Genomic DNA, 24,982 nt, shown 5'->3' with positions numbered 1-24,982 from the left:
AAATATTAGCGACAGTAGTATCAGCGTGTGTGTGTGTGTATAAGACTTGGGGTGCTGGTACAACCCAAGGAGAAGGCCATGAGGGGTGTAGGACTCTCCCAAAGGCTGGTCCTGCTCTCTGACAATGGCAGAAGGTACAGAGGTCACCTAGGTTCTTGACAAACAGGCTGGGGCAGACAAGTGTGCTGGGGACAGGGGCTGACCTCTTCAAGAAGCAGAAGAGACCTGGGACCTCTAGGGGAGCATGTGACAGGGTTGAGGAGCACTGGAGCGATGGAGAAGACATCAGATTCAAAATAGGGAGGTCAGGGCAAAATCCCCATCACATCCACCCACCACCAACCACCTCACCGGAGTCCCCAAAGACACTGGCTCACTTGGCTGAGTTGGGCTGGATCTTTTATTCATGTCACATCCTCCACTCCCAAAACTGTTCTCTAGCCTGAAGCTTCATGACTTAAGAGGCTGCTATGGGGGTCAGCATTTGCCATCCTTCAGGATCTGGATGTCCTCTTTGGTTTTCCTAGGATCACAGGAGACAAAGATGAGGCCCATCTCATCAGGGACTGGAACAAACCCTTCAGGGACCCTGCTTGGCCCAGTCTATCCAGACACTCTCCTGAGCTCTCCCCACCTCCCCCACCCATTGTAGATACAGGGCACGTCCTGGGGGTCCCTGGGCACACCTTCTATAGCTTTTCCCTCTTGCACACCCTCCCCTGGGAGATCTGAGCTTCCCGGGATGTCTGATGTTGTCTGATGGCTGCTGAATCTGTCTCCGGCCCTGACTCTGTCTTGAACTCTAGCCACACCTCCACCAGACATCATTGCCCCACAAACCACCTAGACCCTCACTGCCTCCCAGCTAAGTTAGGAAAGTGTCCTGTCGCTCTCCTGCCTCTCTGTCCAGAGTGCTGTAGCTTCTGAAGACTGTCTTCTCTTCCATGATCTCGCTTAGCTCTGGCCCAGCCCAAGGGTTTTATTAATGAAGAAAGGAGATCGAATAGGTGATCAGACATACCAAGGTCATGTTCTGGCCCTCCTCACCTCTCAAGACTCATTTCTTGCCTCTCCCCACTCAGTCTTTAAACTTTATACTCCAGCATATCCAATTTCTTATATTTTCTCAAATACAAACATTTCTTTCCCTTTTAGACCTTTCCAAACTCATTTCACTACTTGGAATTACCTTTCCTTCTTCCTTTTTTTTCCAAGCTAATTTCAACTTATCTTTCAGAGCTGAGCTGGAAAGTCTTCCCTGCCCTTGTCCTTGCCCTGCACTCACAGAACCCTGGGTGCCCCCATCTGAGCCTTGAGCATTCTGTGCTCCACAGTTGGTGGACCGTTAGCTTGGCTTCCTCCTTAAACCATATGCCCCCAGAAGGCCAGGGTTGCTATCTAGCTTATGCCCTGTTGTATGCCCAGTGCCTAGCATATAGTAGACATTCAATAAATAATTGCTGGCTGGAGGAATAAATGAACAAATGAAGTCACCTAGTGGTCAAGGGCAGAACGAGGGAAAGAACCCAGGGTTTCTGCACCCTCCCCAACCCCCTACTAGTTGTGGCTTTGTATTTAGAACCATGTGCTTTCTTTGAAATATACTTGTGCTCATTCTGCTAGGGCCAATGTCGGAGGACTCTTCTCAGTCCAAGGTGTGTGAAGGAAGAGGCAGGTCAAGTCTTGCTCCTTTCACACTTGAACGTACCGGAAGCGGGGCCCATGCAAGCAAGCTGAGGGGAAGGAGTGGGGTGGACTTACAGCCGGATCAAGCAGATCTGACATTCATTGTTATACGTAACACCATCGGTGCCACAGACCAGGTTGGATGTCTGGGAACAGACAGGAGACTCTTCCATGTGCTCACAGATGGGCTGTGAAAGAGAGGAAGTGGGGAGGGCACTCAGAGATTCAGAGGCAACGAGGAGGGACCCAGGGACTTTGCTTGGAGTCAGGGGCCCCAGGGAAGAGCCAGATTCTAGGAGGCCCCAGTGTTGGTCCAGTGGGCGTGAAACTAACCACTCAGGGCCCCTTGGTATGTTTGTGGCTGTGTACACAGGTGTGTATCTGTCTGCTGAACCCAAGTGTGCGGGCATCCAGGTATATGTCTGTGTGTCGGGTGAGTTTATGCCCTCAAGCTCCTAGGACGGGTTCACACACTTCTCAGAGGGTCTAACTAGAACCGCTGCTGCTGGTCCTCATGAGGACCCCAGGAGACAGAACCACCAGCATTCCCAGGGGGCCCCTCCTCACTGAGGGCTCCTCCACTCACCCTGGCTGACATGACCCATCAGGCCCCTGGTACGGGAAGGCTGGAGAAATGGAACAAGGCTTGGGTCTTAAATGAGGCTAGTCTGAAAGAGTTTCAGGGCAGGCCTGAGGTCAGGGTGGAAGCTGGGTCAGGACTGGGATCGGAGCGTGGGACAGGATGGGGTGAAAGAGGCAGCCTGGGGCGGTGGTCACAAGACCAACAGCCTGACTTCTGCACTGATGAGCTGTGTGAAGTTGTGAGAGCTGTCTCCACTCTTGGAGCCTCAGTTTCCTCCTCTGCAAACACTGTAAATGAATAATAGTATTCTTCTCATGTAGGGTTAATTGAAGTCATGTATGTAGAAGTACTTGGCTCTTTGGCACAATAATAGGCCTGGGTCTGATGGGCTGACAGTGAAGATGCTAGGCTGCTGGATGGGAAGGTGGCTTTGAGCCTCCTTGTGCACCTTGGTGAAGGCTGGGTTGAGGGTCTCAGGAAGGCCAGCACCACTGCTTTGGGATCCCTGGGGACATCAGACCCAGGGCCAAGGTGGAGCCAGGGTTCAGGGACAACTTGGTGTCTGTCCTCCAGAGTGAAGGGATGGATGAACGATGGGGTGTGGTTGGGGGAGGCTGGCACACACCACGGGGGCCAGGGTACCTCTGGCCTGAACCCCGTGGCCTGTCCATCTTTACTACACAAAGCAGAGAGCATGCTCAGTCCTGCTGAGTCTGGGCAGGGGATTGCACTGGAGACCAGGTTGGGGCAGATCTCTTGAGGTCCTGGAAGCCAAGTTTGAGACCTTGGCAGAGGAGCTGGGCCAACTCAGCCTGGAAGGGCTAACCTGGGGAGCATGCAGGCTCACGAGGCCACCCTAGCCACGTTGGAGCCATCAGTTATTTGAGCGGGAGTATACAGAAGGAAAATGCTGGCTTCCTAGCATGGATGCAGAAGGAAGGCCACGACAGCACCCTGGGGCCCAAACTGGAAGCGGCTGCCTTACCATCCTTGGGGAGATGAGTTTTGCCGCCGACACTGGCACTTCTGAAAGGCAAAAACGCAAGAGTTAGGTGATGGCGGCTCTAGGCGCAGGTCTGGCATCTGAGGACTGTGTCAGGAGACCTGTTCCAGCTCCTGCCCAGTCTGGAATTCTGAGAGGCATTGAGGTATTGAATCACCAGACTGTGGGGAATCCCAGAAAGCTGATGTGACTTTGGGTTGTTAGAACAGAGACACAAAATCTAGAGTTGGGAGGTGACAGTCCAGCCTGATCTTATTAGTCAGATCCCACTGGGATTGTTATATCCCACATAATAAGATAATTCAGTTAGTATGTACCAGGCATTGAGAACACATGATCTTAACTCCTCTTCACAGCTCTATCACTGTCGTGTAACGGGGAGGGAAGGAGACAGTGGTGGATGCCACGGTCTGCTCCCCACATCCCACCCGCAGGCAGGACTGGGGTGCTCATTTCCTCAGCTGCCGGGAGTATTGGCCACTCACAGTGAGTCCCTTCCTAGAAATTACTCTCAGAGAACAGAGTGCCTCACCTGGTCGCATCCCCTACCCAGGAACATACTACATGGAAGGGGCATCTTGGGCCAAGGTCAAAGGCAGCCTGGGATAAATACAGCTTTCTATGTGATATTCTAGAACAGGCCAAACTAATTTACGGTGGGGAAAAAAAAGCAGTGGTTGCCTCGAGAGTGGGGTAAGGGAGGGGATTGACCAGCATGAGGGAAGTTTCTGGGGTGTTGGAAATGTTTTTGTTTTGTTTTGTTTTTTAATTTTTATTTTATTTTATTTATTTATTTTTTTTTTAAGATTTTATTTATTTATTTGACAGAGAGAGACACAGCGAGAGGGGGAATACAAGCGGGGGGAGTGGGAGAGGGAGAAGCAGGCTTCCCACCGAGCGGGGAGCCAGATGCGGGGCTCGATCCCAGGACCCCGGGACCATGACCTGAGCCGAAGGCAGACGCTTAACGACTGAGCCACCCAGGCGCCCCTAATTTTTATTTTAAATAGGCTCCACACCCAACATGGGGCTCAAACTCACAATCCTGAGATCAAAGTTGCATGTTCTACCGACAGCCAGCCAGGTGCCCCAGAAAGGTTTTGTATTTTTTTTTTTTAAAGATTTTATTTATTTGTCAGAGAGAGAGAGAGCACGAGGAGGCGCAGAGGGAGAGGGGAAGCATGCTCCCCACTGAGCAGGGAGCCCGATGTGGGGCTTGATCCCAGGACTCTGGGATCATGACCTGAGCCGAAGGCAGATGCTTAACCGACTGAGTCACCCAGGCATCCCCCTGTTTCGTATCTTGATAGAGGTTTGGGTTACACAGGTACATGCATTGTCAAAATTCATTGAGTGATAGATTTATTTATTTCATGGTACATAGCTGTTAGGGGACAAAAAAGCATTAAAAAAATATAAAGGCCTTCCATGGCTCCTTGTAATTGCTAAGCTCCTTTATCTTATGTTTAGGGCCCTGCATGAGCTGACTGAAAACTTCCTCCTGCACTCACTTCCTAGGATACTCCCCATGTCCCTATGCCTCTGCTATTCCTGTCTGCTCATTCTTCAGGACAGGCTCTGCTTTGGCTTATCCTGTTTCCGTCTAGTTGAAACATCCTCATCCCCCTTCTATGATTCTATCTTCATTTCAAGGCTCAGATGCTACTTCCCAGTGAAGCCTTCCCTGATGTCCCCCAGGGTTTCCTGAGCAGACCTGGATTTAGGCTCCAGTTTTTGTCCATTTGGGCTGCTAGAACAAAAGACCATAAACTGGGTGTCTTATAAACAACAAACATTGATTTCTCACAGTTCCGGAGGCTGGGAAGTCTAAGGTCATGGTGCTGGCAGATTTGGTGTCTGGTGAGGGCCCTCTTCCTGCTTCAGAGCTGGTGCCTCCTTACTGTGTCCTCACATGGTAGAAGGGGCAAGGGAGCTTTGTGGGGTCTCTTTTATAAGGGCACTCATCCTGTTCATGAGGGCTGTACCCTTATGACCTAGTCACCTCCCAAAGGTCCCACCTCCCAATACCATGACCTTGGGGATTAGGATTTCAGCATATGAATTTTGGGGCCACAAGCATTCAGGCCACAAACATAGCAGCTTCTTTCATACCACCACAGGCTGTCCCACTCACTGGGTCACTCCTGCCTCTCATGGACCTGAGTTCCTTGGGGCTCCTATGCTTCTGCCCCCATGTGGCAATGCCCCTAACATAGTGGGTGTTCAGGAATTGACGACTAAAGTGCATTGTGGGGAGGCGGAGTGCAGAACCCTGCAGTATCAGAGCTTCTTCCTGGAGGATATGGGAAAGGGTTGCATTTACTCTCAGCCTGCCCTTGAACCCTGTCCTCACTCAGCCCAGGCAGGAATCTGAAATGGGCACAAGGACTGTCTTCCGGACAGGCCTCCTCAGTGTTCCCAATGGGACAACTGCTCAGGGAATGGGAATGGATGCCAAGCTGGGAGTAAGCAGGTTAGCTGGGCCAGAGCCCCCAGACCCATTCTCTGTTGCCCCAGCCCCTAGGACTATGTCCTCAGCTAGGGAAATGGGAGTGGGACTGGCCATGAGGTCAGTGGCCTTCTAGAAGGGTCCTAAGTAGTCTCCCTGCTTCTCCCTTTAGTCTGTTCTCAACACAGCAACTAGAGCGATCCTTTTAACACAACTCTGCTCAAAATTCCTTTTTTTTTTTTAAAGATTTTATTTTTTATTTATTTGACAGAGAGAGACACAGCGAGAGAGGGAACACAAGCAGGGGGAGTGAGAGAGGGAGAAGCAGGCTCCCCGCCGAGCAGGGAACCCGATGCGGGGCTCGATCCCAGGACCCTGGGATCACGACCTGAGCCAAAGGCAGACGCTTAACCGGCTGAGCCACCCAGGCACCCCTGCTCAAAATTTTTTAGTGTCTCCCATTTCACTCAGAGGGAAAGCCAAGTTCTCACATTGGCCTTCAAGGCCTTACCCAGTATAGTTCCCAGTTGCCTCTGTCATCTCCTCTACCATTGCTCTGCACCCTGCCTCTCATTCCCCTCCAGCCACACTGGCCTCCTCACCGTACCTCCAACACTCCAGCCATGCTCCTACCTCAGGGCCTTTGCCAGTCCCCTCTGTCTGGAACCCTCTTCTCCCAGATATCCACATGGCTCACTCACTTGCCCCCTTCAAGCCTTGCTCTAGGAGAGAACCCCCTGATTTAACGTGGCAGTCCTCTCTTCACCCTGCCCAATATTTTTTTCTTTAGCCTTTATCACCTTCTAACATTGCACCTATCTTGTTGTCCATTCCCTTCCAACCTACCCCACTGGATTTAAGCTCCATCAGGGTAGTTCTCTTTCTATTTGCTCACTGATACGTCTTAAGGGCCCAGAACAATGTCTGATACATGGTCAGTGTGAGGCCACAGAGGTGCTTCAGGCCTTGAGAAGGCCCCACTCCAGCATGTGTCTGGCCCGGGACAAGGGCTACCCTTGGCTCACACAGCTGCTGTCAGTCCCGCAAGCATCGCCTGTCACAGCAGACAGGAGCTCAGAGGACCCAGGCCAGGCTTCCGTCAGCACCCACCACCTGGCAGCCAGCAGACTTATCTGTCTCTCCCGAGATAGGCCTGCTCCCTGCTGCCTCCCACATCTCTCACCGAGGAGTCGCTTAGAGCAGCTTTGAACTAGGACTTCCTGTGCTACAGCTGGAGAAACAGGGGCCCCAAGAGAGGAGGGGCTTTTGCAATTCAGGGCCAGAGTCGGGATTTGAACCCAGGTTTCTTTTCTCCTAGCCCAGGGCTTTTCCCACCACAGCGGAGAGGTACAGAAAGAAGGGTTAGGCAGAAACCCGAGGCCTCACAGGATGCTCCAGGCCCTGTCTCTGTCCCCACCACAGGCCCATCTACCAACACCAAGCCCCAGAGAATCCAGGCTCTGTCCACTCACCCCTGTCCACAATGAGGAGGGCGGCCAGGGCGACCACCCACAGGCGGATGGCCATGCTGATCCTGGGCTGATGTGGTCCAAGCCAGCCGGGGCCTGTTTATAAGGCTGATCCCCACCCTTATCTTATCTAGGGCCAGATGGGGAGGCTGGGAGCGGCATCCCCGGTAGTATGTGCACCGTGGCACCAGAGATGCTGAGCCTGTGGGGGCCTGGGGCTGTGCCTGTGGAGCTGGCAGGGTTCCAGAGTGACACAAAGCTTGGACAACCTCCAAAGCTGCCGCCAGTCAGGGCTGGAGCACCAGGGAGAGGGAAACTGAAGTAGAAAAACAGAGACACCAAGTCAGAGAGACAGAAAGAGGAGAGAAAGATCAGAAGGAAAGAGAAAAAGAAAAGCGGCCACTGGAAGGGGGGGAGGCAGGGAAGAGGGGCTGGAGCCATGGGCTCCTTTGTCGCTGCCACCCAGCAACTGCGACGGCCCCACAGACGCTTTCCTTCCTGAGGCCCGTTTACCCCTGCACCACGTGGAGGTCCTGACCAGCCCCTCCTTCCTGGGGCTGCTGGGAAGTGACAGTGGGGACAGCAGATGGGAAGGCATTTTGCAGAGGCTGAAGTGAGGTGTAAATATAAATGAAAATGGTTCTTTTTGTTCTTCTTTTCCCACCATGAAAGGGCACAATTGATACGGGGGGCGGGGAGCAAAATAAAACATAAAGATGCCCTCAGGGCAGCTGGGTGGCTCAGTTGGTTAGGCATCTGACTCTTGGTTTCGGCTCAGGTCATGGTCTCAGGGTCGTGAGATTGAGCCCCATGTTGGTCTCCACGCTGGGCATGGAGCCTGGTTGAGATTGTCTCTCTCCCTCTCCCTCTGACTGCCCCCCCCCACCCCTCACACTCTCTCTCTAAAATAAAAAAAAAAAAAAAAGAAGATGCCCTCATGTTTTGCATGTATTTTATTCCATTTGCATTTTAATGGGTTAAATACAGACAAGATTCTTTTCAAGAAAAATCAGTATCTAAAACTCCCCCAGGGGTACCTGGGTGGCTCAGCCATTAAGTGTCTGCCTTAGGCTCAAGTCATGATCCCAGGGTCCTGGGATCAAGTCCCACATCAGGCTCCTTGCTCAGCGGGAGTCTGCTTCTCCCTCTCCTCCCTGCTCGTGCTATCTCTTGCTCTCTCTCAAATAAATAAATAATATTAATAAAAATAAAAAATAAAAAATAAAATTAAAATAAAAAAAATAAAAAAATAAAACTCCCCCATACTGATACAATATATATGAACGAGATATTTGGTTATCTGCTTTCAAAGAATTTCTGATTTATAAATAGAATAATAAAATTTTAACTATATATGCATTTCTCTAATTAATTTAGATTAGTGATTTTTAGCTCCATCTACAGATTCAATTTCCCTGGGGAGAATTTATTACTACAGACGCTGAGCCTCTTTCCAAAATGCATGAATCAAAGTTTCAATGTTTTTTAAAATTCTTTTTATTTTGAAAGATTTCAAGCCTACAGGTAAGTTGTAAGTTAAATGAGTCAATGGGAAGGATTCTTGATTCAAGAATAGCCCCTTTGGGGGCTCTAGGCAGCCAGACAGACAGTCACCCCTACAAACTGATACAGGCCCCAGATCTGCAGCCAAGCCCAGCCTCAGGTCTGTGACTCAGCTTCAAGATCCTCCTGCCCCTCCTCAGGAAACTCACAGGCCTGCCTCTGAGGCAGGTGGCAGCTACCCCTTCATTGCTTAGCCAGGCAGAGCAAATATTTAACGATGATTTCCTGCCCTAAAGCAAAAACGTCTCATAAAGTGTGGGGAGTTAACTTTAAAGGTCATCTAGGTCCTGTCTATCATCTTTCTCTCAAACCTTCCTACAGCAGCCCCATCACGAAGTCATTCAACCTTTAGGGATGAGGAGCTCACTACCTACCAGTTTCATTGTTAAATGGCTTTGAACTGAGTCCTTCCTCATACAAGAGGTCCACTTCCCCGAGACTCCTTGCCGGTTCGGGGGGTGGGGTGGGGGGTGGTTCCCAGCTCTGTCTCTTGCCTCCTGCACCTGCATGAACCCTAGGTGAGCACCTCCAGGCTAAGCAGGTCCAGCCCTTTGCCTGCCCCCACACTTCCGCGTGAGGAAGCTCTTGGGCCTCTCTGCATTTCTCATCTGGTTCCCAGGTCTGTCTGCCTGTGATCCAGGTTAGAGTGAGAAGGGGACAGGGGAAACAAAGGAGTTTGTCACCTCCCTTGTTTTTGGACCTTAGACCTTTATCAATGTGGCAGGAATGTCTGCTGATGGTTCTAGCTGCTTCAAGGGATCAAGAAGCTTGAATTCTGCATTCTTTGAAGTTCAGAGTAAAATCAAGGGCAGCCTGTGGGGCGTCAAGCCCACCTACTATACTCCCTACCCAAAGTCTCTTTCCTCGCACAAGCACCTCCTAGATTCACTCATAGTGACAAACTTCAAATCTGTCCTCCCACCAAAATATGAGCCTACTCCTATATCCAACTGCTATTGGACAGCACCCCAATGAACGTCAGTGTATCCAAATAAACTTCATTCATTAGTCCAGAATCCATTCATTCACTCAACAGGAGATTAATATGCAGCTAAGCTCCATGTGTTTGGGCATAGCAGAGAATAAGTCAGACAAATTCCTGCCCTCAAGCAGCTTGTCATTAAGTGGGAGACTGCTACCAAATGAGCAGCAGAACCGTTACCATCACCACTGGAGTAAGTCCCACAGATGAGACACACTCGGTGCTTTGGGAGGATCGGAGAATGACCTATCCATCCGGGAAGTCAGAGAAGGCCAAGGGGTGAGTGCGTGGGGCAGGCTATAGCAGAGTGGAACAGTGTTGCAGACAGAGGGAACAGAATGTGTGAGGGCCCTGAGGCAGGAAGAAGCTTTGCACATCCAGGAAAACAGAGAGGCCAATGCAGCTAAAGTGAGGTAGCGAGTGGAGAGGGGCATGTGATGAGTCTGGAACAGTCAGGGAGATCAGATCGCTGCTTCCTGCCCCACATCCCACCTTCCAGCAGTGCAATCCAGAAGCTCTCTGTGACCCTGTTTGCCTTCCCACTGAGTATACAGGTTCTGCTTCCTAAGCAGCTGTTGAATCATGCAAGCAAGAAGGACTGAGTCCTGCGGAGATCTGGGGAAAGGGTCTGTCAAAAAGAGGAACTGCAGGGCCAAGGCCCTGGGACAGAAGCAAGCTTGATATGCTCAGGAAGCAAATACCAAGGAGTTCATTGTGGTTAGAGGAGAATGAACATGGAAGTGAGTGGCAGGAGGAGAGGGCCAGCTCATACTCAGATCCCAGGCCAGACCAACTCGTTGGGTCAACTTGAGTGCATCCCTTCCTCCCTTTGGGCTTATGCATGTTCTCCCATCTGGGAAATGGGCCCGCTGACATGTACATCACCAGCCTGACTCCCAGGGCAGCTGTGAGGACCCCGAAGAGGAGAGTGTGGGGTGAGATGTGTGCAGACACTGTGATGCCAAGGAAGCAGCTTGAGCGTGGATTCCTGGAAGCAGAGCAGAGGCCAAGCACTAAAAGCCCTAAGCACCTACACAAGTGCTGGGATCAATACGATAAAGACAGAGATGCCCTAAAACTGGGCTCTGGCAGGGGAGCTGGTCTTGCCCCAGGTCAGAGTGAGGGCTGGGACATGCACGCTAACACTTCGTAGCCTCGCCCAGCAGCCTTCACTCTTCCTGCTAAGTCTTGGATTGATGCCCATGGAATACAGCCCCTCCTTGATGACAACAATGCAGGATCCATTAGCTGAGTCACCAGTCCTGCTGATGGGTGGAGGAAACAATGGCCTTGTTTGGTTTAAGGTGGATGAACTTGGGCCTGCCAGATGGCACGGCCAACATGGCCAGCTTGCCCCTGGACCATCTTTCCTGGCCCCTCAGCCCACATCCTGCTCCACCTTCCTCCAACCTCAAGTGTCCCCACCTGCCCATCGACCTGCAATGAGCAGCCCAGGTATGGGCACCCAATCCCAGGAGGCCTGGTCTGGACAAAGCCAGCTCCACAGCCCGTCCTGTCCTGGGCTCCTCAGACACCTGACTCCATGTCCCAGGTCTGGCCGCTTCCCATTCTGCCTGGTACAAACTGCAGGGCCCCCACACAATGGCAGTGAAAGGAAAGGGCACCCCTCTACTCCTTTACAGGTAGATTTCATCTACTTGTTTGGGATCTGACTCCAAGGAGGACTCAGTGATGGCAACAGACTGAAGTCATTCCTCTGTGGGGGCACCCGCCCTACCATTCAACGGACTTTTATTAAGCACCTCTTGTTGGGCACCAGTCATTGTGCCAGGTCCTGGGACCACAGAGATGAGGGGTGAATGGGTCCCTATGCTCAAGAAGCTTGCAGTTCACAAGTAGTGGGGAGGTGGAATGGGCACACGGACACTGAGCATTTATAAATTTACGAAGGTACTTATAAAATGCTGTAGTCAGGACAGTAAAGGAAATGGTAATAGAGATAGCCCATGCACCCCTCCCTCAATATGTCCAAAAGTCAATTTGCTATCTCCTCTCCACCCAGAGATGACCTACGTCCCCGTGTCTCCATCCAGGTGGACAGTGCCACTATCATCCAGGTGCCCTTGGCGGACCTGGGCATCCCCCTGAACTCGTCCTTAATTCTTCATTCTTTCTGATTTCACCTCTTCCCCCTCTCTCATATCTATCACCTCCTCTACATTTCCTCTAACTCATCCTCCATATTTCTTCCAGGGCAATCTTTCTGATATGTAAAAATGACCACATGATCCACTGCTTAATATTATTCAATTATTATTAGTCCATTCAATTAATATTATTCAATCTCTATTGACTCAAGGATGAAAACCAAATTCATCAGCATACACGTTCTTCCATGACTGGGCCTTTGCTGGCCTCTCTACCTTCATCTCTGACCACTTAACCCTGAACTCCATCAGACAGAACCACCCACCAGGTTCTTATTCCTCCAAGCCTTTGCTCATGCGGCACCTCTGCCTGGCATGCTCCTCTACCACCTGCCTTGGACTCTCTTCCTGGGTGCTCAGCCTCCCCAGTTTGGGCCCCTCATCTGTACAGACATCTATCCCAGCAGCACGTATAATGTCCCATGGTCCTTTCTTGCTTATGTGACTATGTCCTATATTTCCTTACAGAGAGGAATGGGAGGACGTCCAGTTTACCCCATACCCCCGGTGCTCTTTGCAGGGCCTGGCACCTGTGTGTTGACTATATGAATACATCCAGGACTGGATGCAACTTCAGGACAGCAAGGAGCCCAGTTCCAGGTTCTGTCAGCTGGGCTCAAGGGCTTCAGAGAGCTCTGAGGACCAGGCTGGGCTCCAGTTGGCCCAGTGGGTCCAGCCACTGACCACTCTATGCTGTGTCCATATGGGAACAGAGGTGGCACTCTATTCCAAGGACCAATTTTTCTAATTCTTGGCCCACCTGTCAGGGTCCCCAAGAAATCAGCATCTCCTCCAAGACCTAGATGTGGTGCTTCAGTCCAAAAGCTGTCCCAAGCCCATGTGCAGGACTCACAGTGACTCAGTACTGCCTTCTCTCTCAGTGTATGGGATCCTGGCTTGATGATCATCAACCAGGAAGAATTTTTAGGTCAGTCCTCACTCTATAAGTGGCCTGGGGTCACAAGAGACCTGGTGTTCTCTGGTCATGTGCCATCCAAGGAGTTCCATTCACACAGGCATAGCTCAGAACTCAAGTTTTCTGAGCTTACATATGAAAGACAAAGGCTCATGAGACCCTCTTCTTCCCATTTCAAAGCTCTGATGGTCTTTAGAAAAAAAACTATTATGCTGAGTGAAATAAGCCAGTCAGAGAAAGACAAATACCATATGATTTCACTCATATGTGGAATTTAAGAAACAAAACAGATAAACATAGGGGAAGGGAAGGAAAAAAAATAAAATAAGATGAAAACAGAGAGAGAGGCAAATCATAAAAGACTCTTAACTCTAGGGAACAAACTGAGGGTTGCTGGAGGGGAGGTGGGTGGGGGGATGGGGTAATTAGGTGATGGGCATTAAGGAGGGCACTTGATATAATGAGCACTGGGCATTATATGCAACTGATGAATCACTAAATTCTACCCCTGAAACTAATAATACACTATATGTTAACTAAATTGAATTAAAAATTTTTTAAAAAGATTTTACTTATTTATTTGACCGAGAGCATGAGAGAGAGCACAGGCAGATGGGGTGGCAGGCAGAGGGAGGAGAAGCCGGCTCCCAGCTGAGCAGGGAGCCCGATGCAGGGCTTGATCCCAGGACTCTGGGATCATGAACTGAGCCCAAGGCAGGTGCTTAACCGACTAAGCTACCAGGCACCCCACTAAGTTGAATTTAAATTAAAAAAAATTTTTTTAAAAGACTATAGGTTCTTATGGCCAAGTGCAATATCACATCCCCTCAGACCACTGTTAATTCTGATAGGATCCATGACTTGCAAGCAACAGAAACAGATTCTTGCCAACTTATGCAGAAAATGGGAATTTTCCAGAAGAGGATGTAGTTAACTTAATGTTGGACTCACTCAGGAGCAGACCCTGAGATATTAAATTCCAAGCAGTTTTCCAGGAGCTGATACCGGGAAGCACTGGCAGAGGAGTCAGGATAGTGAGGCGGGGAGAGAAGAGAAACAATAGTGTGCATCACTGAGGTTATCACTGGGAAACCAGGCCTCCGTCCTACCAGGGATGGACGGGACACTGTGTGGAACTCCTTTCAGTTATCCCCACTGAGGGGTGAGGGAGCTGGGGTGTATAGCCACCAACTCCCATCGGTCACTGATTGAGAACACGAGAGCGAGGTCCTTAATGCCCTGGCACTACGGGCTCCCTCTCTCATGTCTCCGAGCATCCAGAGAAAGCCTGCAGCCAAAGGATTGCAGGGGTTGAGGATGGAAATGCGGGTATGCACAGGAATGGTGAGCGCCAAGGAGATGTGGGTGGAGCACTGTATAATTCCATGGACACGAAGTTCTACAACAGGCAAAGCTTATTTATAGTGACAGAAAGAGATCAGTGGTTGCTTTTAGGGTAAGGTGTAGGAAAGGGTAGAGGGAACTTTCTGGAGGGATGGAAATGTTCTCTATATTGTTTAGAGTGATAATGACACTGATGTACACAATTGCCAAAGTTAAGGAATTTAACATTTAATATCTGTGCATCTCATAGGAAATAAACTATATCTTAAAAAAACCTTAACTGCAGGGCACCTGGGTGGCTCTGTTGGTTAAGCATCTGCCTTCCACTCGGGTCATGATCTCAGTGTCCTGGGATCAAGTCCTGAGCAGGGAGCCCGCTTCTCCCTCTCCCTTGGCTGCTCCCCCTGCTTTTGCTCTCTCTCTCTCTGTGTGTCAAATGAATAAATAAAATCTTTTAAAAAAATAAAAAACCTTAACTGAAACAGACTCATAAGTACAGAGAACAAACTGATGGTTACCAGGGGGAAGAGGGGTGAGGAGATGGACAATATGGGTGAGGTGGACTGGGAGATACAGCCTTTCAGTTACGGAATGAATAAATCATATGGACAAAAGGCGTAGCATAGATGGGCACCTGGCTGGCTCAGTCGGTAGAGCACATGACTCTTGACCTTGGGGTTATGAGTTTGAGCCTCACTTTGGGCATAGAGTTTACTTAAAAAAAAAAAAAACTTTTAAAAAAGATATAGCATAGGGAATATAGTCAATAATGTAATAGGGTTGTATGGTGACAGATGGTAGCTATACTTGTGAGCATAGTATGATGTATAGAGTTGTTTAATCACTATGTTGCACTCCTGAAAATAATGTAACACTGTGTGTCAACTACAATAAAATTTTTTTAAAAGATTTTATTTATTTATTTGACAGAGAGAGTGAGAGCACAAGCAGGGGGAGCAGCAGAGGGAGAGGGAGAAGCAGGCTCCCCGCTGAACAGGGAGCCCAAAGCGGGGCTCGGTCCCAGGACCCTGGGATCATGACCTGAGCAGAAGGCAGATGCTTAACCAACTGAGCCACCCAGGCGTCCCTGTATTTCAATAAAATTAAAAAAAAAAAAAAAAAAAAAGCTATGTTGTGATATCACTACACACTCGCCAAGGGCTAAAACAAAAAACACAGTCAATATCAAGTATTGGCAAAAATTTAGAGCAAGTGGAATCCTTAAAAAACAAAAAACAAAAAACAAAAACAAAAACAAAACCTAAAAAACCAACCTGAATTATGCCTCAATTTTGAATTGCTACCACCAGGTGGCAGTGGTGCCTAATGCCTGAGTCCAACCGTAAAGGTTGTGTAATGTCTAAATTTGGGAATCATTCTATTTGTGAGTGTTCTTGAAAGCATGAGGCATTGTTTTGTGGGCATGTATTTTAAATTTCAATCAATAGTATCCTGTTGGAGGTCTCTTTCTGTTCCTTACTCTCCCTTCCCACCCCCCCATTCAGCACAGCATTTTAAAGATCTATCTACGTTGTGTGTATATCTGGCTCATTGCTCCTTACTGTGGTAGAATATTCCAGTGATGGATGCCTCACTGCATCCAGCACTCCAACAATCACAAATAACTTTGTGATAAAATATCCTCTTACATGTCTCTTCATGCACCTGCGTAAGAATTTCTCTAATTGCATAGCCAGGAGTGGGATCCTTCTCACCTCTACTCTTAATATTTATTTGTATCTCTTTATTTCCTTCTACTTAGTAAATTCCCTCCAATTCTTGGAGTTAAAACAGGTTAATCTGAGCAACATCTTAAACTTTTAAATTATGGGAAATATTTGTTATGGGTCATTTTATTTCTATAGCTCCTTGCAAAACATATCTTCTTGTTTGTGATATGATTTAAGCTTACAAAATAGTATTGTTGACTAAGATTTGGACCATCACATTGATGATCATGGATTTTCTTTTACCGAATAAACTTTCCCCAATTCTTTGCTGTAAAACAGCTGAATTTAAGCAACATCCTAAATTTTAAATTAAAGGTGACATTTCAGAACCACATTTAAAGCAAGGCTTCTCAACAGTAGAACTATGACATTTTGGCCTTCTGATTCTTTGTTATCAGGAGCTGTCCTGTGCATTAGAGGGTGTTTAGCACCATCCCTGGTCACTACTCACTAGATGCACTTCTCCCCAGTTGTGATGACCAAAAACATCTCCAGACATTGTCAAATGTCCAATGATGGGGACAAAGTTGCATCTAGTTGAGAACCACTATTTTAAGGTAAATGAATTCTGGGATTCACTTGGGGCCTTTTTCTAGGATCTTCCTTTCTTTCTTTCCAGTTTATTTCAACCCTAATCTCAGCCACAGACTTGCTGTATGGGATCCCTTTTAAAACCTGCCCCCTTGCGTCTTGGCTGCAGTAAAGCTCTTTCTGGAGATACTGGAGCCCTTCGCCTTTTAGGGGACTGAGCTCCAAGCAGTCATCCAGGTTCTCTTTTCTCTAGCTTTCCTGGCCTCCCTCTCAGCCACTCTAGTGCATCAGAGAAGGAAGAGGGAGTTCCCTTCCTGGGAATCCAGAAGAGGAAGGACAGTCCCACAGTGGCTGATAAGACCTTAAAAGTTTGATGATTCAGTCTCTCTTTTTGGCTCTCATATCCTCTCTTCTCAGAAGGACCTATTCTCTCTCTAGATCTCCCATGTAATTTTTTATCTACAGTCCTTAGATGAACACCCAGAGTGACGACTGTCACAAGTATATTCCTCAGCACACTAGCCCTATAAGATGCTTCTGAGGAAAGTTTTCTGAGGTCAAATAAGTAATAGTAATGCTGCCTACTGGATCCCTCTCTTGGACACTGGCAATGACCATCAGTATATTAAAGGCTTTGAGAAGCTCTTCAGATGTCTATTTTATTTTATTTTTTATTTTTTTAAAGATTTTATTTATTTATTTAATTGACAGAGAGACAGCGAGAGAGGTAACACAAGCAGGGGGGTGGGAGAGGGAGAAGCAGGCTTCCCGCTGAGCAGGGAGCCCGATGCGGGGCTCGATCCCAGGACCCTGGGATCATGACCTGAGCCAAAGGCAGTCGCTTAACCAACTCAGCCACCCAGGCGCCCCGTCTATTTTTTTTAAAGATTTTATTTTTAGGGGCGCCTGGGTGGCTCAGTCAGTTGAGCATCCGACTCTTGATTTTGGCTCAGGTCATGACCTCAGGGTCGTGAGATTGAGCCCCACATGGAATTCTCTCTCCCTCTCTCTCTCTGCCCCTCCTCCTGCTCACTTGCTATAAATAAATAAATAAATAAATAAATAAATAAATAAATAAAATCTTAAAAAAATATTTTATTTTTATTTTTTAAAAAATGTGGGGCTCTCACAACCCTGAGATCAAGAGTTGCATGCTTTACTGACCGAGCCAGCCAGGCACCCCCGGATGTCTATTTTTAATCCAGCATTTCCCAGTTTAAGTGATTACAGAAACTTAATACCACACCTACCACATCTTTTAACACCCGCACAGAACTGGTATCTCAAGGAACACAGTTTAGGAAATGTCCTAGGTATTAATGACCTCCATTTTTTATAAATTGCCTTCAAAAGCCACTAATGTGTTCCTTCATTTATTCAAAAAACTGTTGGGCACCCACCATGCTAGGTAATAGGGCTACAAAGATTACTTGTCCCAGCGACCCGTAGGCTAGCAGGGGGACAGATGAGTCAAGTCAGACTGTCAGAAGATATGTCAAGGTCTGAGCCAGATGTTGGGGGAAACAATGGAACTCAGTGATTAATTCTGACACTGGAGTTCTGATAATCTTCACAGACCAAGCAATACCTCACTAAGCCTAGAATACGAGACTGGGTCCCTTTTACATCCTTGCAGTATCAGGAGCTTGTTAGAAAGACAAAATCTTCGGCTCCACCTTAAAGCTAGCAAGCCAGACCTTGCGCTTTAACAAGATCCCCAGACACTTGACTTTTACACTTTACTGTTTGAGAAGGACTGCCTTAAAATGAGCACACTTTTGGATAAGAATGTCAACAGAACCAAATGTATTTCTGAGTGGTACCCTGGCCAAAGGCTGACCTAGTGGTTTCCAGGCCTGGCCAGACAGACGACTAGGAAGGGAAGACTGGTACGGGGAACGAGTGTCTTCTCTTCTCTCCTTGTCATCACCTAGCGATGACTGATTCACCAGGGGAAGTGGCAGGATGTCATCAGGGAGCAAGAACAGATAATGAGGCCATATCTCATTATATATATATATATATATATATATATATATATATATATATATATATATATATATGTCTAGATATCTGCCACAACTGGGTAGATATAATGGCAAAGACTGAGAGGAAGGGAATGAGCAGGGTTCAAACGGGGAAGGGATATTTCCCGTTCTCTTCCCAGAGAAACCAGCTCTGGACAGGCAAATGGCCAGCCACACAGCCTAGTGTTCAGGCCCTGTATGAAGAACTTTTAGCTTCTTCCTCTTGATCCCCAACACTGGTAGAGGGAGGAGGTACAGTGAGGATTGATGGCAGGCAGCCTGACCCATCAGGAAGCAAAGATGTTCAGGGCAAGTGCACCCAGAGGCTGAACCAGTCCAGTTTTAGATTCTCTTCCCCCCTTAACAGGTCATGCCCTTGTCTGGGCCTGGCCCTGGGCACTGCTGGCATGAGCTCTGCAGGCCACAGGAAGAATGCAGGCAGGCTGGGCCTCGGCCAGAGGCCTTGGTGAGGACCTGGGGGAACACTCTTCCCACAGACTTGGCTTTTGATGGGTGGAGGGTGCCTAGCCTAGGTGGGGGGTAACTAAGGGGAGGGAAACTGAGAACCACAGCATCAGTAACCACAACAAAGGGTGGCAGAACAGGCCATCCCGAAACATGCCGCTTTGGTATTTGATTATGCTGACTTGTAGGCACATGAAAAACAGCAAATGTAGAGAGACTTTCTCTAAATTCTTATCTGCCTCAACATGGATCCTCCAAAAGAAACTCATTTATCATAGATGCCTCCCCTGAGGTATCATTCACCAGGGAAAATTGTCTTGTAACAGGAGAGGGGATTAGAAGTCAATACCACACCCAGAAGACAGACTTTTGTCTCAAACTCTTATACCTCCCATCTATTCTGAGGGCCCATTCATCTTTCCTAAAAATCATCTTCTCTCCTCTCTGAGGCCTACATTCCCCCTTCCCTTTCCCTATTAAGAGTGTATTTAATCCTGAATTCTAAACCACCTCAGGGACTTACTGGGCATCTCCCTACCTGGGTATCTCCCATGTACACATGAAGTATACATGTTAATAAACTTGGTTTTTTCCCTTGTTAATCTGTCGTTTATTACAGGGGTCTCAGCTAAAAACTCCGAAGGATAGAGAGAACATGAGTTTTTCTCCTCTACAGCAGCAAAACAAAACGAAGTATCGAAATACCAGCACAGCCTTTCAGCATACTTTCCTGCCCTACTCCAGAAGGTCTCACGTGTGACGCATCCTCCAGCAGGGGGCGCCTGTCGGGACCCTTCAGAGGGTCAGCACAGAGCAGCCAAGGCCTGGATCCACCAGGATGAAGTCTTCTTGCTATTCTACCTAGATACTCAAAGGTAAGTCCGCAGGAATCTGGTAGACAGAGATGGGATTTCTAGAAGAAGGAAAGGCCCACGCGAAGGCCCGAAGGCAGGACCACATTCACCTGGGTGGGAAAAGGGACATCAACTTACAAGTCTCTACCTAGTCCTGAGTAAGCTGGCCCGATTATGTTTTCCGAGCTCCAAGGACAACATTCGTGGCCTGTGCATGTCACTGGGCGTAGAGTCCCATGTTTGTTCCTCAAGGACAGGGCTAGTTCTGGTTCAGCTTATTTCTCAGCAGCCCACAGAGTTTGCCCAACCTAACCCTGACTGGAAGACTAAAAACTTCCCATATATCCACAGCAAGTGCTCAGGACAATTGGATCCATTATAGCAACCCCATTCCTACAGGTAGACCTCATCAGAACGGTCCCTGCCTCACCACCTCCTACTCTTTTCTGAAGAAAGAGTTAACTCAGAGAGTTGTTTGCTGAGGTTCCTGACACTAATCAGGCCAAGGCATATCTGGAGGGAAATTCCTTGGCTGGCACTTGCCAGGGTCAGTCTGATTTGTTTCTAATAGTGTGAGTAGAACATGATGTATGTGTTCTCTTAAAAAACCAAATAAAATTCTAGCTACAGCTTTTGGCTTTCGGCTCAGAGGAGGCCAGGTAACTGTCTTCAGTCATCGCACACCAGCCAAGCCACCAGGCCGCCTAAGCTCGACCCCAGTGAGATCAAAGTCGTGTACCTGAGCTGCACCGGTGGCGAAGTCGGTGCCACGTCTGCCCGGGCCCCGAAGATCAGCCCCCTGGGCCTGTCTCCATAAAAGGATGGTGATGACATTGCCAAGGCGACCAGGGATTGGAAGGGTCTGAGGATGACAGTGAAACGGACCATTCAGAACAGACAGGTGCAGACTGAAGTGGTTCCTTCTGCCTTTGCCCTGATTAGCAAAGTCCTTAAAGAACCGCCAGGAGACAGAAAGAAGCAGAAAAACATTAAGCACAGTGGAAATATCACTTTTGATGAGATTGTCAACATTGCCCGACAGATGCAGCACCGATCTTTAGCCAGACAACTCTCCGGAACCATTAAAGAGATCCTGGGGCCTGCCCAATCTGTGGGCTGCAATGTTGGTGGCCACCACCCTCATGACATCATAGATGACATCAACAGTGGTACAGTGGAATGCCCAGCTAGTTAAAACTACAAAGGAAAATATTTCAATAGTGGATCATTTGATGACCAGGAAAAAAAAAAAATTCTGGCTACAAAAGTAATTCATGCTCATTGCAGAAAAATTAGAAAATAAAGAGAAATATAAAGGAAAAAAAATAAATACCAACCCTAATCCCACTACCTAAAGGCAACCTCTTTACATTTTGGTGTATTCCTTACAAGTTTGTTTTTTTTTCTGATTTGTTTTTTTGATTTGATTTGTTTTTTTCTGATTATTTTTTTTTATGCATATATGTGTACATATTTAACATAGTTGAGATCAAAATGACCATAAGTTTCATGCCTTTTTCACTTGGCAGTACATTATAAGCTTTTACTCATCAAAATTTGCTGTTATCATTAATATTCCATCCTATCCATCCATCATTTAGTTAACCATGTCCCTGTAGTGGTGACAGATTTATATCACACTTCAACTGGGAATGTGCAGAAAAACTGTGATTTCTATATTCTTCAGCTCTTCTAGCCTCCTGTACAACGTGCACCCACTTAACAGGGAAAATTAACCATGGGTCTAACTAAAAAATATTCTAAAAGAAATAACTTTTTTTTTTTTGAGAGAAATAAAGGGGGGGAAGGGCAGAGGGGGAGAAAGAGAATCTTAAGCAATCTCACGATCCTGAGATCATGACCTGAGCCAAAATCAAGAGTTGGATGCTTAACCCACTGAGCCACTCAGGCACCCCTAAGAAATAATATAAACAGCCTGCCTTTAAGGCTTTTTATTACTACATGATTCTATTTTGCAGGGCTGAAACCTCAGTCTTTCTCTTTGCAAGCCTTCTGTAATAAATTCTAATCCCTGGTCTCTTCTCCTTCTCATGGATACTGAATCCCCCAAGGTCTCAGCAGAAAACACATGGTTTATTCGATGTGTCACTGAAGAGTTTAATGGGGGGACCATTTACAAAGGTGCCAGCAAGGCTAAGATAACAAACAAGAAACCACAAAGCACTCAGGACTAGAGATGTGGGAGGGCATTGCCACCCCTAGTCCTGAAGGAGAAACAGCAAAAGCTCTACCCGCAGGAGAGAGACTGTCCAACGGGAATTTCGGTGAAGGATCGCAGCTATTGGCTCCCTGTGGTCTGGCTGAAAGGGAGCCAGGGGAGTGATCACTCTGGCATCTCTCCACCTGCCCTCAGATCTCTTCCCAGTGCCTCCCATTAGCTGAACTGAACTGGAAGGCAGAGGAATAAATAGCCCACAGGGGTCAGCCTCCCAGCACACAGAGCAGGTTGGAGACGGTGGACAGCGGATTTGAAGGGGCAGATGGAGATAACCACCCCACCTGCTTTGTGCAGAAGAGGGGAAAGGCGAAAGAAACAAGCACATTAATAATTTTCAAAATGTATCTATTATTGGACTTTTGAGTTTTCATTTTCGCTTTTATAAGTAACGTTTCAGAAGGGGACATCTCTCAAACTCGAAATGTTCTAATGAAATTAATATATCATGAGAGGAGGTGCAATGTCTCTCAGAATCAGATTGTCCTAGTTAAGTCTCTTTGGAGCTGAGACAGAGCGTCGAGGGCAGGGCTTCCCACCCCCACTCCCAGGGCGGTGATCTAAAACCTTATGGGAAAAAAAATAAATAAATAAAAAATAAAATAAAACCTTATGGGAGAGGGTGTGGCTGTGGTTCAGTGGTCAGTAGAGACCACACACTGGGGCTACACTGGCAGAACCTGCTTGGGATGTGTTCACTGGAGTTGCTGCCCTACAAAAGGGAATGGAGAAGAGTGCCAGGGAAAGCTGTGGGCCTTTGGAGGATGCCAGCCACCATGCACTGCAGGAACTGATGCTAAAGACACCATTGGTCCTGCAGGAACTTGATGCTAGGGAAGTCACTTGCCCTGCAGGAGCTGGATACTGGAGAAGCTGTCCACGCTGTCTGAGTCAGGTGCCCCGGGGTCACGGGGCTTGCTGAACAGAACACACCTCAATCAGGAAAGAAAATTCCTCTTACAATATCTCTCCAGGAACTTCTACTGGCAAAGCTTTACATTTGTCAGCTAGCAAAGAAAAAATGTTGAGATGCTCTACTCTATTTTTGTAGAGTAGACAATGAAGGCTAAATATGGAGCCTAGGGGCAACAGATTAATAACTAGCACAATCCCAAGTCTGTATGCCCAGAGAAGGGAGGATGATTGGTCGAGATGGTGTCACCCTGGATTGGTCAGTCACTTCTGCTGAGAATGGAACCGCATTCATAGAAAGAGAAGCAGTGAGCGTTGAAAGGCAGGTGCAAGAAAGCAAACTGGTCACCGAGCAGCCCCTGCTCTCCCAGGAAGAGAAACTAGTGTTTCAGTCACTAGAGAAATTGTCTGTCCTTTAGATCAGAGACACTTCACCAAGCTTCACCATGGCTTGAAAAATATTCCTCAAGACTACCCATTTCCTTTTATTCAGACATGCAGCTCACCAAGTAATCTGATTTTTCTTACCATCTACCCCACTATCAGCTGAGGGACAGATCTTGGCAGTGGATACACATATTCTGCTGTTTGGAAAGGGATGTCATCCACTGTGATCTAATAGATTGGCCTTTGATGGCTATATAAGCCTTGGGTGGTATTAGTGAAAGTCTGTCACCAAGACTCTACTACTAGCTGGTGCACTAAGAGAGCCAGGTTCTGATCCTGAGAAGCTGAGAACCAGGTTTTGGACTTGGGGGACCAATCAGGGTGCTCTCCTAAAGGACCTGCAGCCTGCGCGCCAGACAATTATTGCTGCCAGTGCATCCCCCAAGGAAGAACTCTGCAGAATACGTAATTGGGCATGGATAAATAACATTCTATAAATGTCTAACCAACAACCATTCTGTAGTTGCTGGACTTAGAGGCATTTTTCAGTCTTTCACTATTATATATAACATAAGGATGAATATCTTTGTGATTAGTATTTGTGATTAGTGTTCTTTTTGCTGTTGTTTTGTTTGTTTTTGTATTTCAAATGATTCCTTTAGGATAGATGATCAGAATTGGAAATAAATTGATGTCAAATCACATCTTCCTTTGGGTGTGTGTGTGTGTGGAGGGGAAGCATGAATGTTTTATTAGCTCTTAAGACCTATTGCCCAATGATTTCAGAAATGTACCAATTACAGTTCCACTTGAGACCATTTCAGGACATCCTGATTCACACAGGTTATTATGGTTTAATGTGTGTGTGTGTGCGCGTGCGCGTGCGTGCCACGCACATGCCCACATACATATGAAATCTTGCTTTCTTTACGTTTCTTTAGTTAATATTAATGTTAGATATTCATGCTCACAAGAGATATTCAATCCTCTTGCCTTCTTCTGCGAGTCATCTGTTCAGGTCCTTCACAATTGAGACAAATTTTATTTCAATCTCTGGGGAGTTTCACGTCCCAGATTCTTCATTCTGTCCTCTTTTAGATGGAGGGGAGCTCTTCTCCCACCTCTAACTCCTTTGGAAATTCCTTTCTGAATTCAAATGTCTTTGGTGTAGGAGGACTGGGCTTGGTGGCTGTGAGCCTTGATGAGAAGGGACGCAAGTATATGGCAGTCTGAAGCCTGTGAAGAAGGTCGAGTTTCATCCCTGGGTGGAGAGTCTTCAGAGGGAAGGAATTGGTCTATATATAGTTTTCTCTCCACTCTCCATTTTTAAATACCCCAGAGGGACCCTGGGTGTTTTTCTTCTCCTTATTTGACTCAAATTGAGTCTTTAAATAAACTATGCTCCTCGTAGGAGCCTAAGACACATATTTAGAGGAAATGTGTCATTGAAAGTGCTATTTTGAAGTCATGTGGTAAATTATCAAAGCAGGAATCTCCTCACCCCCTCTGAGCTCCGTGCCTTCTTTGGCTCCAGGAGTTAGAGAAAAACTTTCTTTTCTTTCCTCTCCCATTCCCTTTGCCTTCTAAAACTGACACAGAGAACACGGCTTGCCCTGAGAAGCTTGCAGGTGGTGAGCAGATGGCGAGTATGAGGCCGTTGTGTGTGTTGAAGTCAGT

At 47.6% G+C, this 24,982-nt stretch overlaps 2 protein-coding genes and 1 pseudogene across 11 annotated transcripts in view; 2 read left to right on the top strand and 1 right to left on the bottom strand.

Moving 5' to 3' along the window:
• BAG1 (BAG cochaperone 1) overlaps positions 1 to 24,009 on the top strand; it is a 39,153-nt gene extending 15,144 nt beyond the window's left edge. Inside the window, exons 8-9 of one of the 6 annotated variants that reach the window (XR_013443729.1) lie at positions 19,536 to 19,791; positions 20,420 to 24,009. The gene's annotated coding sequence lies outside the window, so the exon portion shown is untranslated. Of the gene's footprint in view, positions 1 to 19,535 lie in introns of all 6 variants that reach the window. The other 5 variants (XR_013443727.1, XR_013443728.1, XM_078061380.1 and 2 more) reach the window with 5 other exon arrangements.
• Positions 383 to 24,982, bottom strand: part of SPINK4 (serine peptidase inhibitor Kazal type 4) — a 68,748-nt gene continuing 44,148 nt past the window's right edge. Inside the window, exons 1-4 of one of the 4 annotated variants that reach the window (XM_036065071.2) lie at positions 7,194 to 7,332; positions 3,255 to 3,295; positions 1,762 to 1,874; positions 383 to 523 (exon numbers count right to left, since the gene is read on the bottom strand). In XM_036065071.2, coding sequence (XP_035920964.1) covers positions 478 to 523; positions 1,762 to 1,874; positions 3,255 to 3,295; positions 7,194 to 7,248 — 255 coding nt within the window. In that variant the 5' untranslated portion in view covers positions 7,249 to 7,332 and the 3' untranslated portion in view covers positions 383 to 477. Of the gene's footprint in view, positions 524 to 1,761; positions 1,875 to 3,253; positions 3,296 to 7,193; positions 7,333 to 24,982 lie in introns of those variants that run through there. The other 3 variants (XM_078061382.1, XR_013443730.1, XR_004908574.2) reach the window with 3 other exon arrangements.
• LOC118518324 (large ribosomal subunit protein uL11 pseudogene) lies at positions 19,070 to 24,009 on the top strand (annotated as a pseudogene). Its single transcript, XR_013443943.1, has 3 exons — positions 19,070 to 19,100; positions 19,593 to 19,791; positions 20,395 to 24,009. The product of XR_013443943.1 is annotated as a large ribosomal subunit protein uL11 pseudogene (transcript).

This window comes from Halichoerus grypus, chromosome 14, assembly GCF_964656455.1.
Source record: "Halichoerus grypus chromosome 14, mHalGry1.hap1.1, whole genome shotgun sequence".
NCBI lineage: Eukaryota > Metazoa > Chordata > Mammalia > Carnivora > Phocidae > Halichoerus > Halichoerus grypus.
This window is presented reverse-complemented; position numbering and strand designations above follow the sequence as displayed.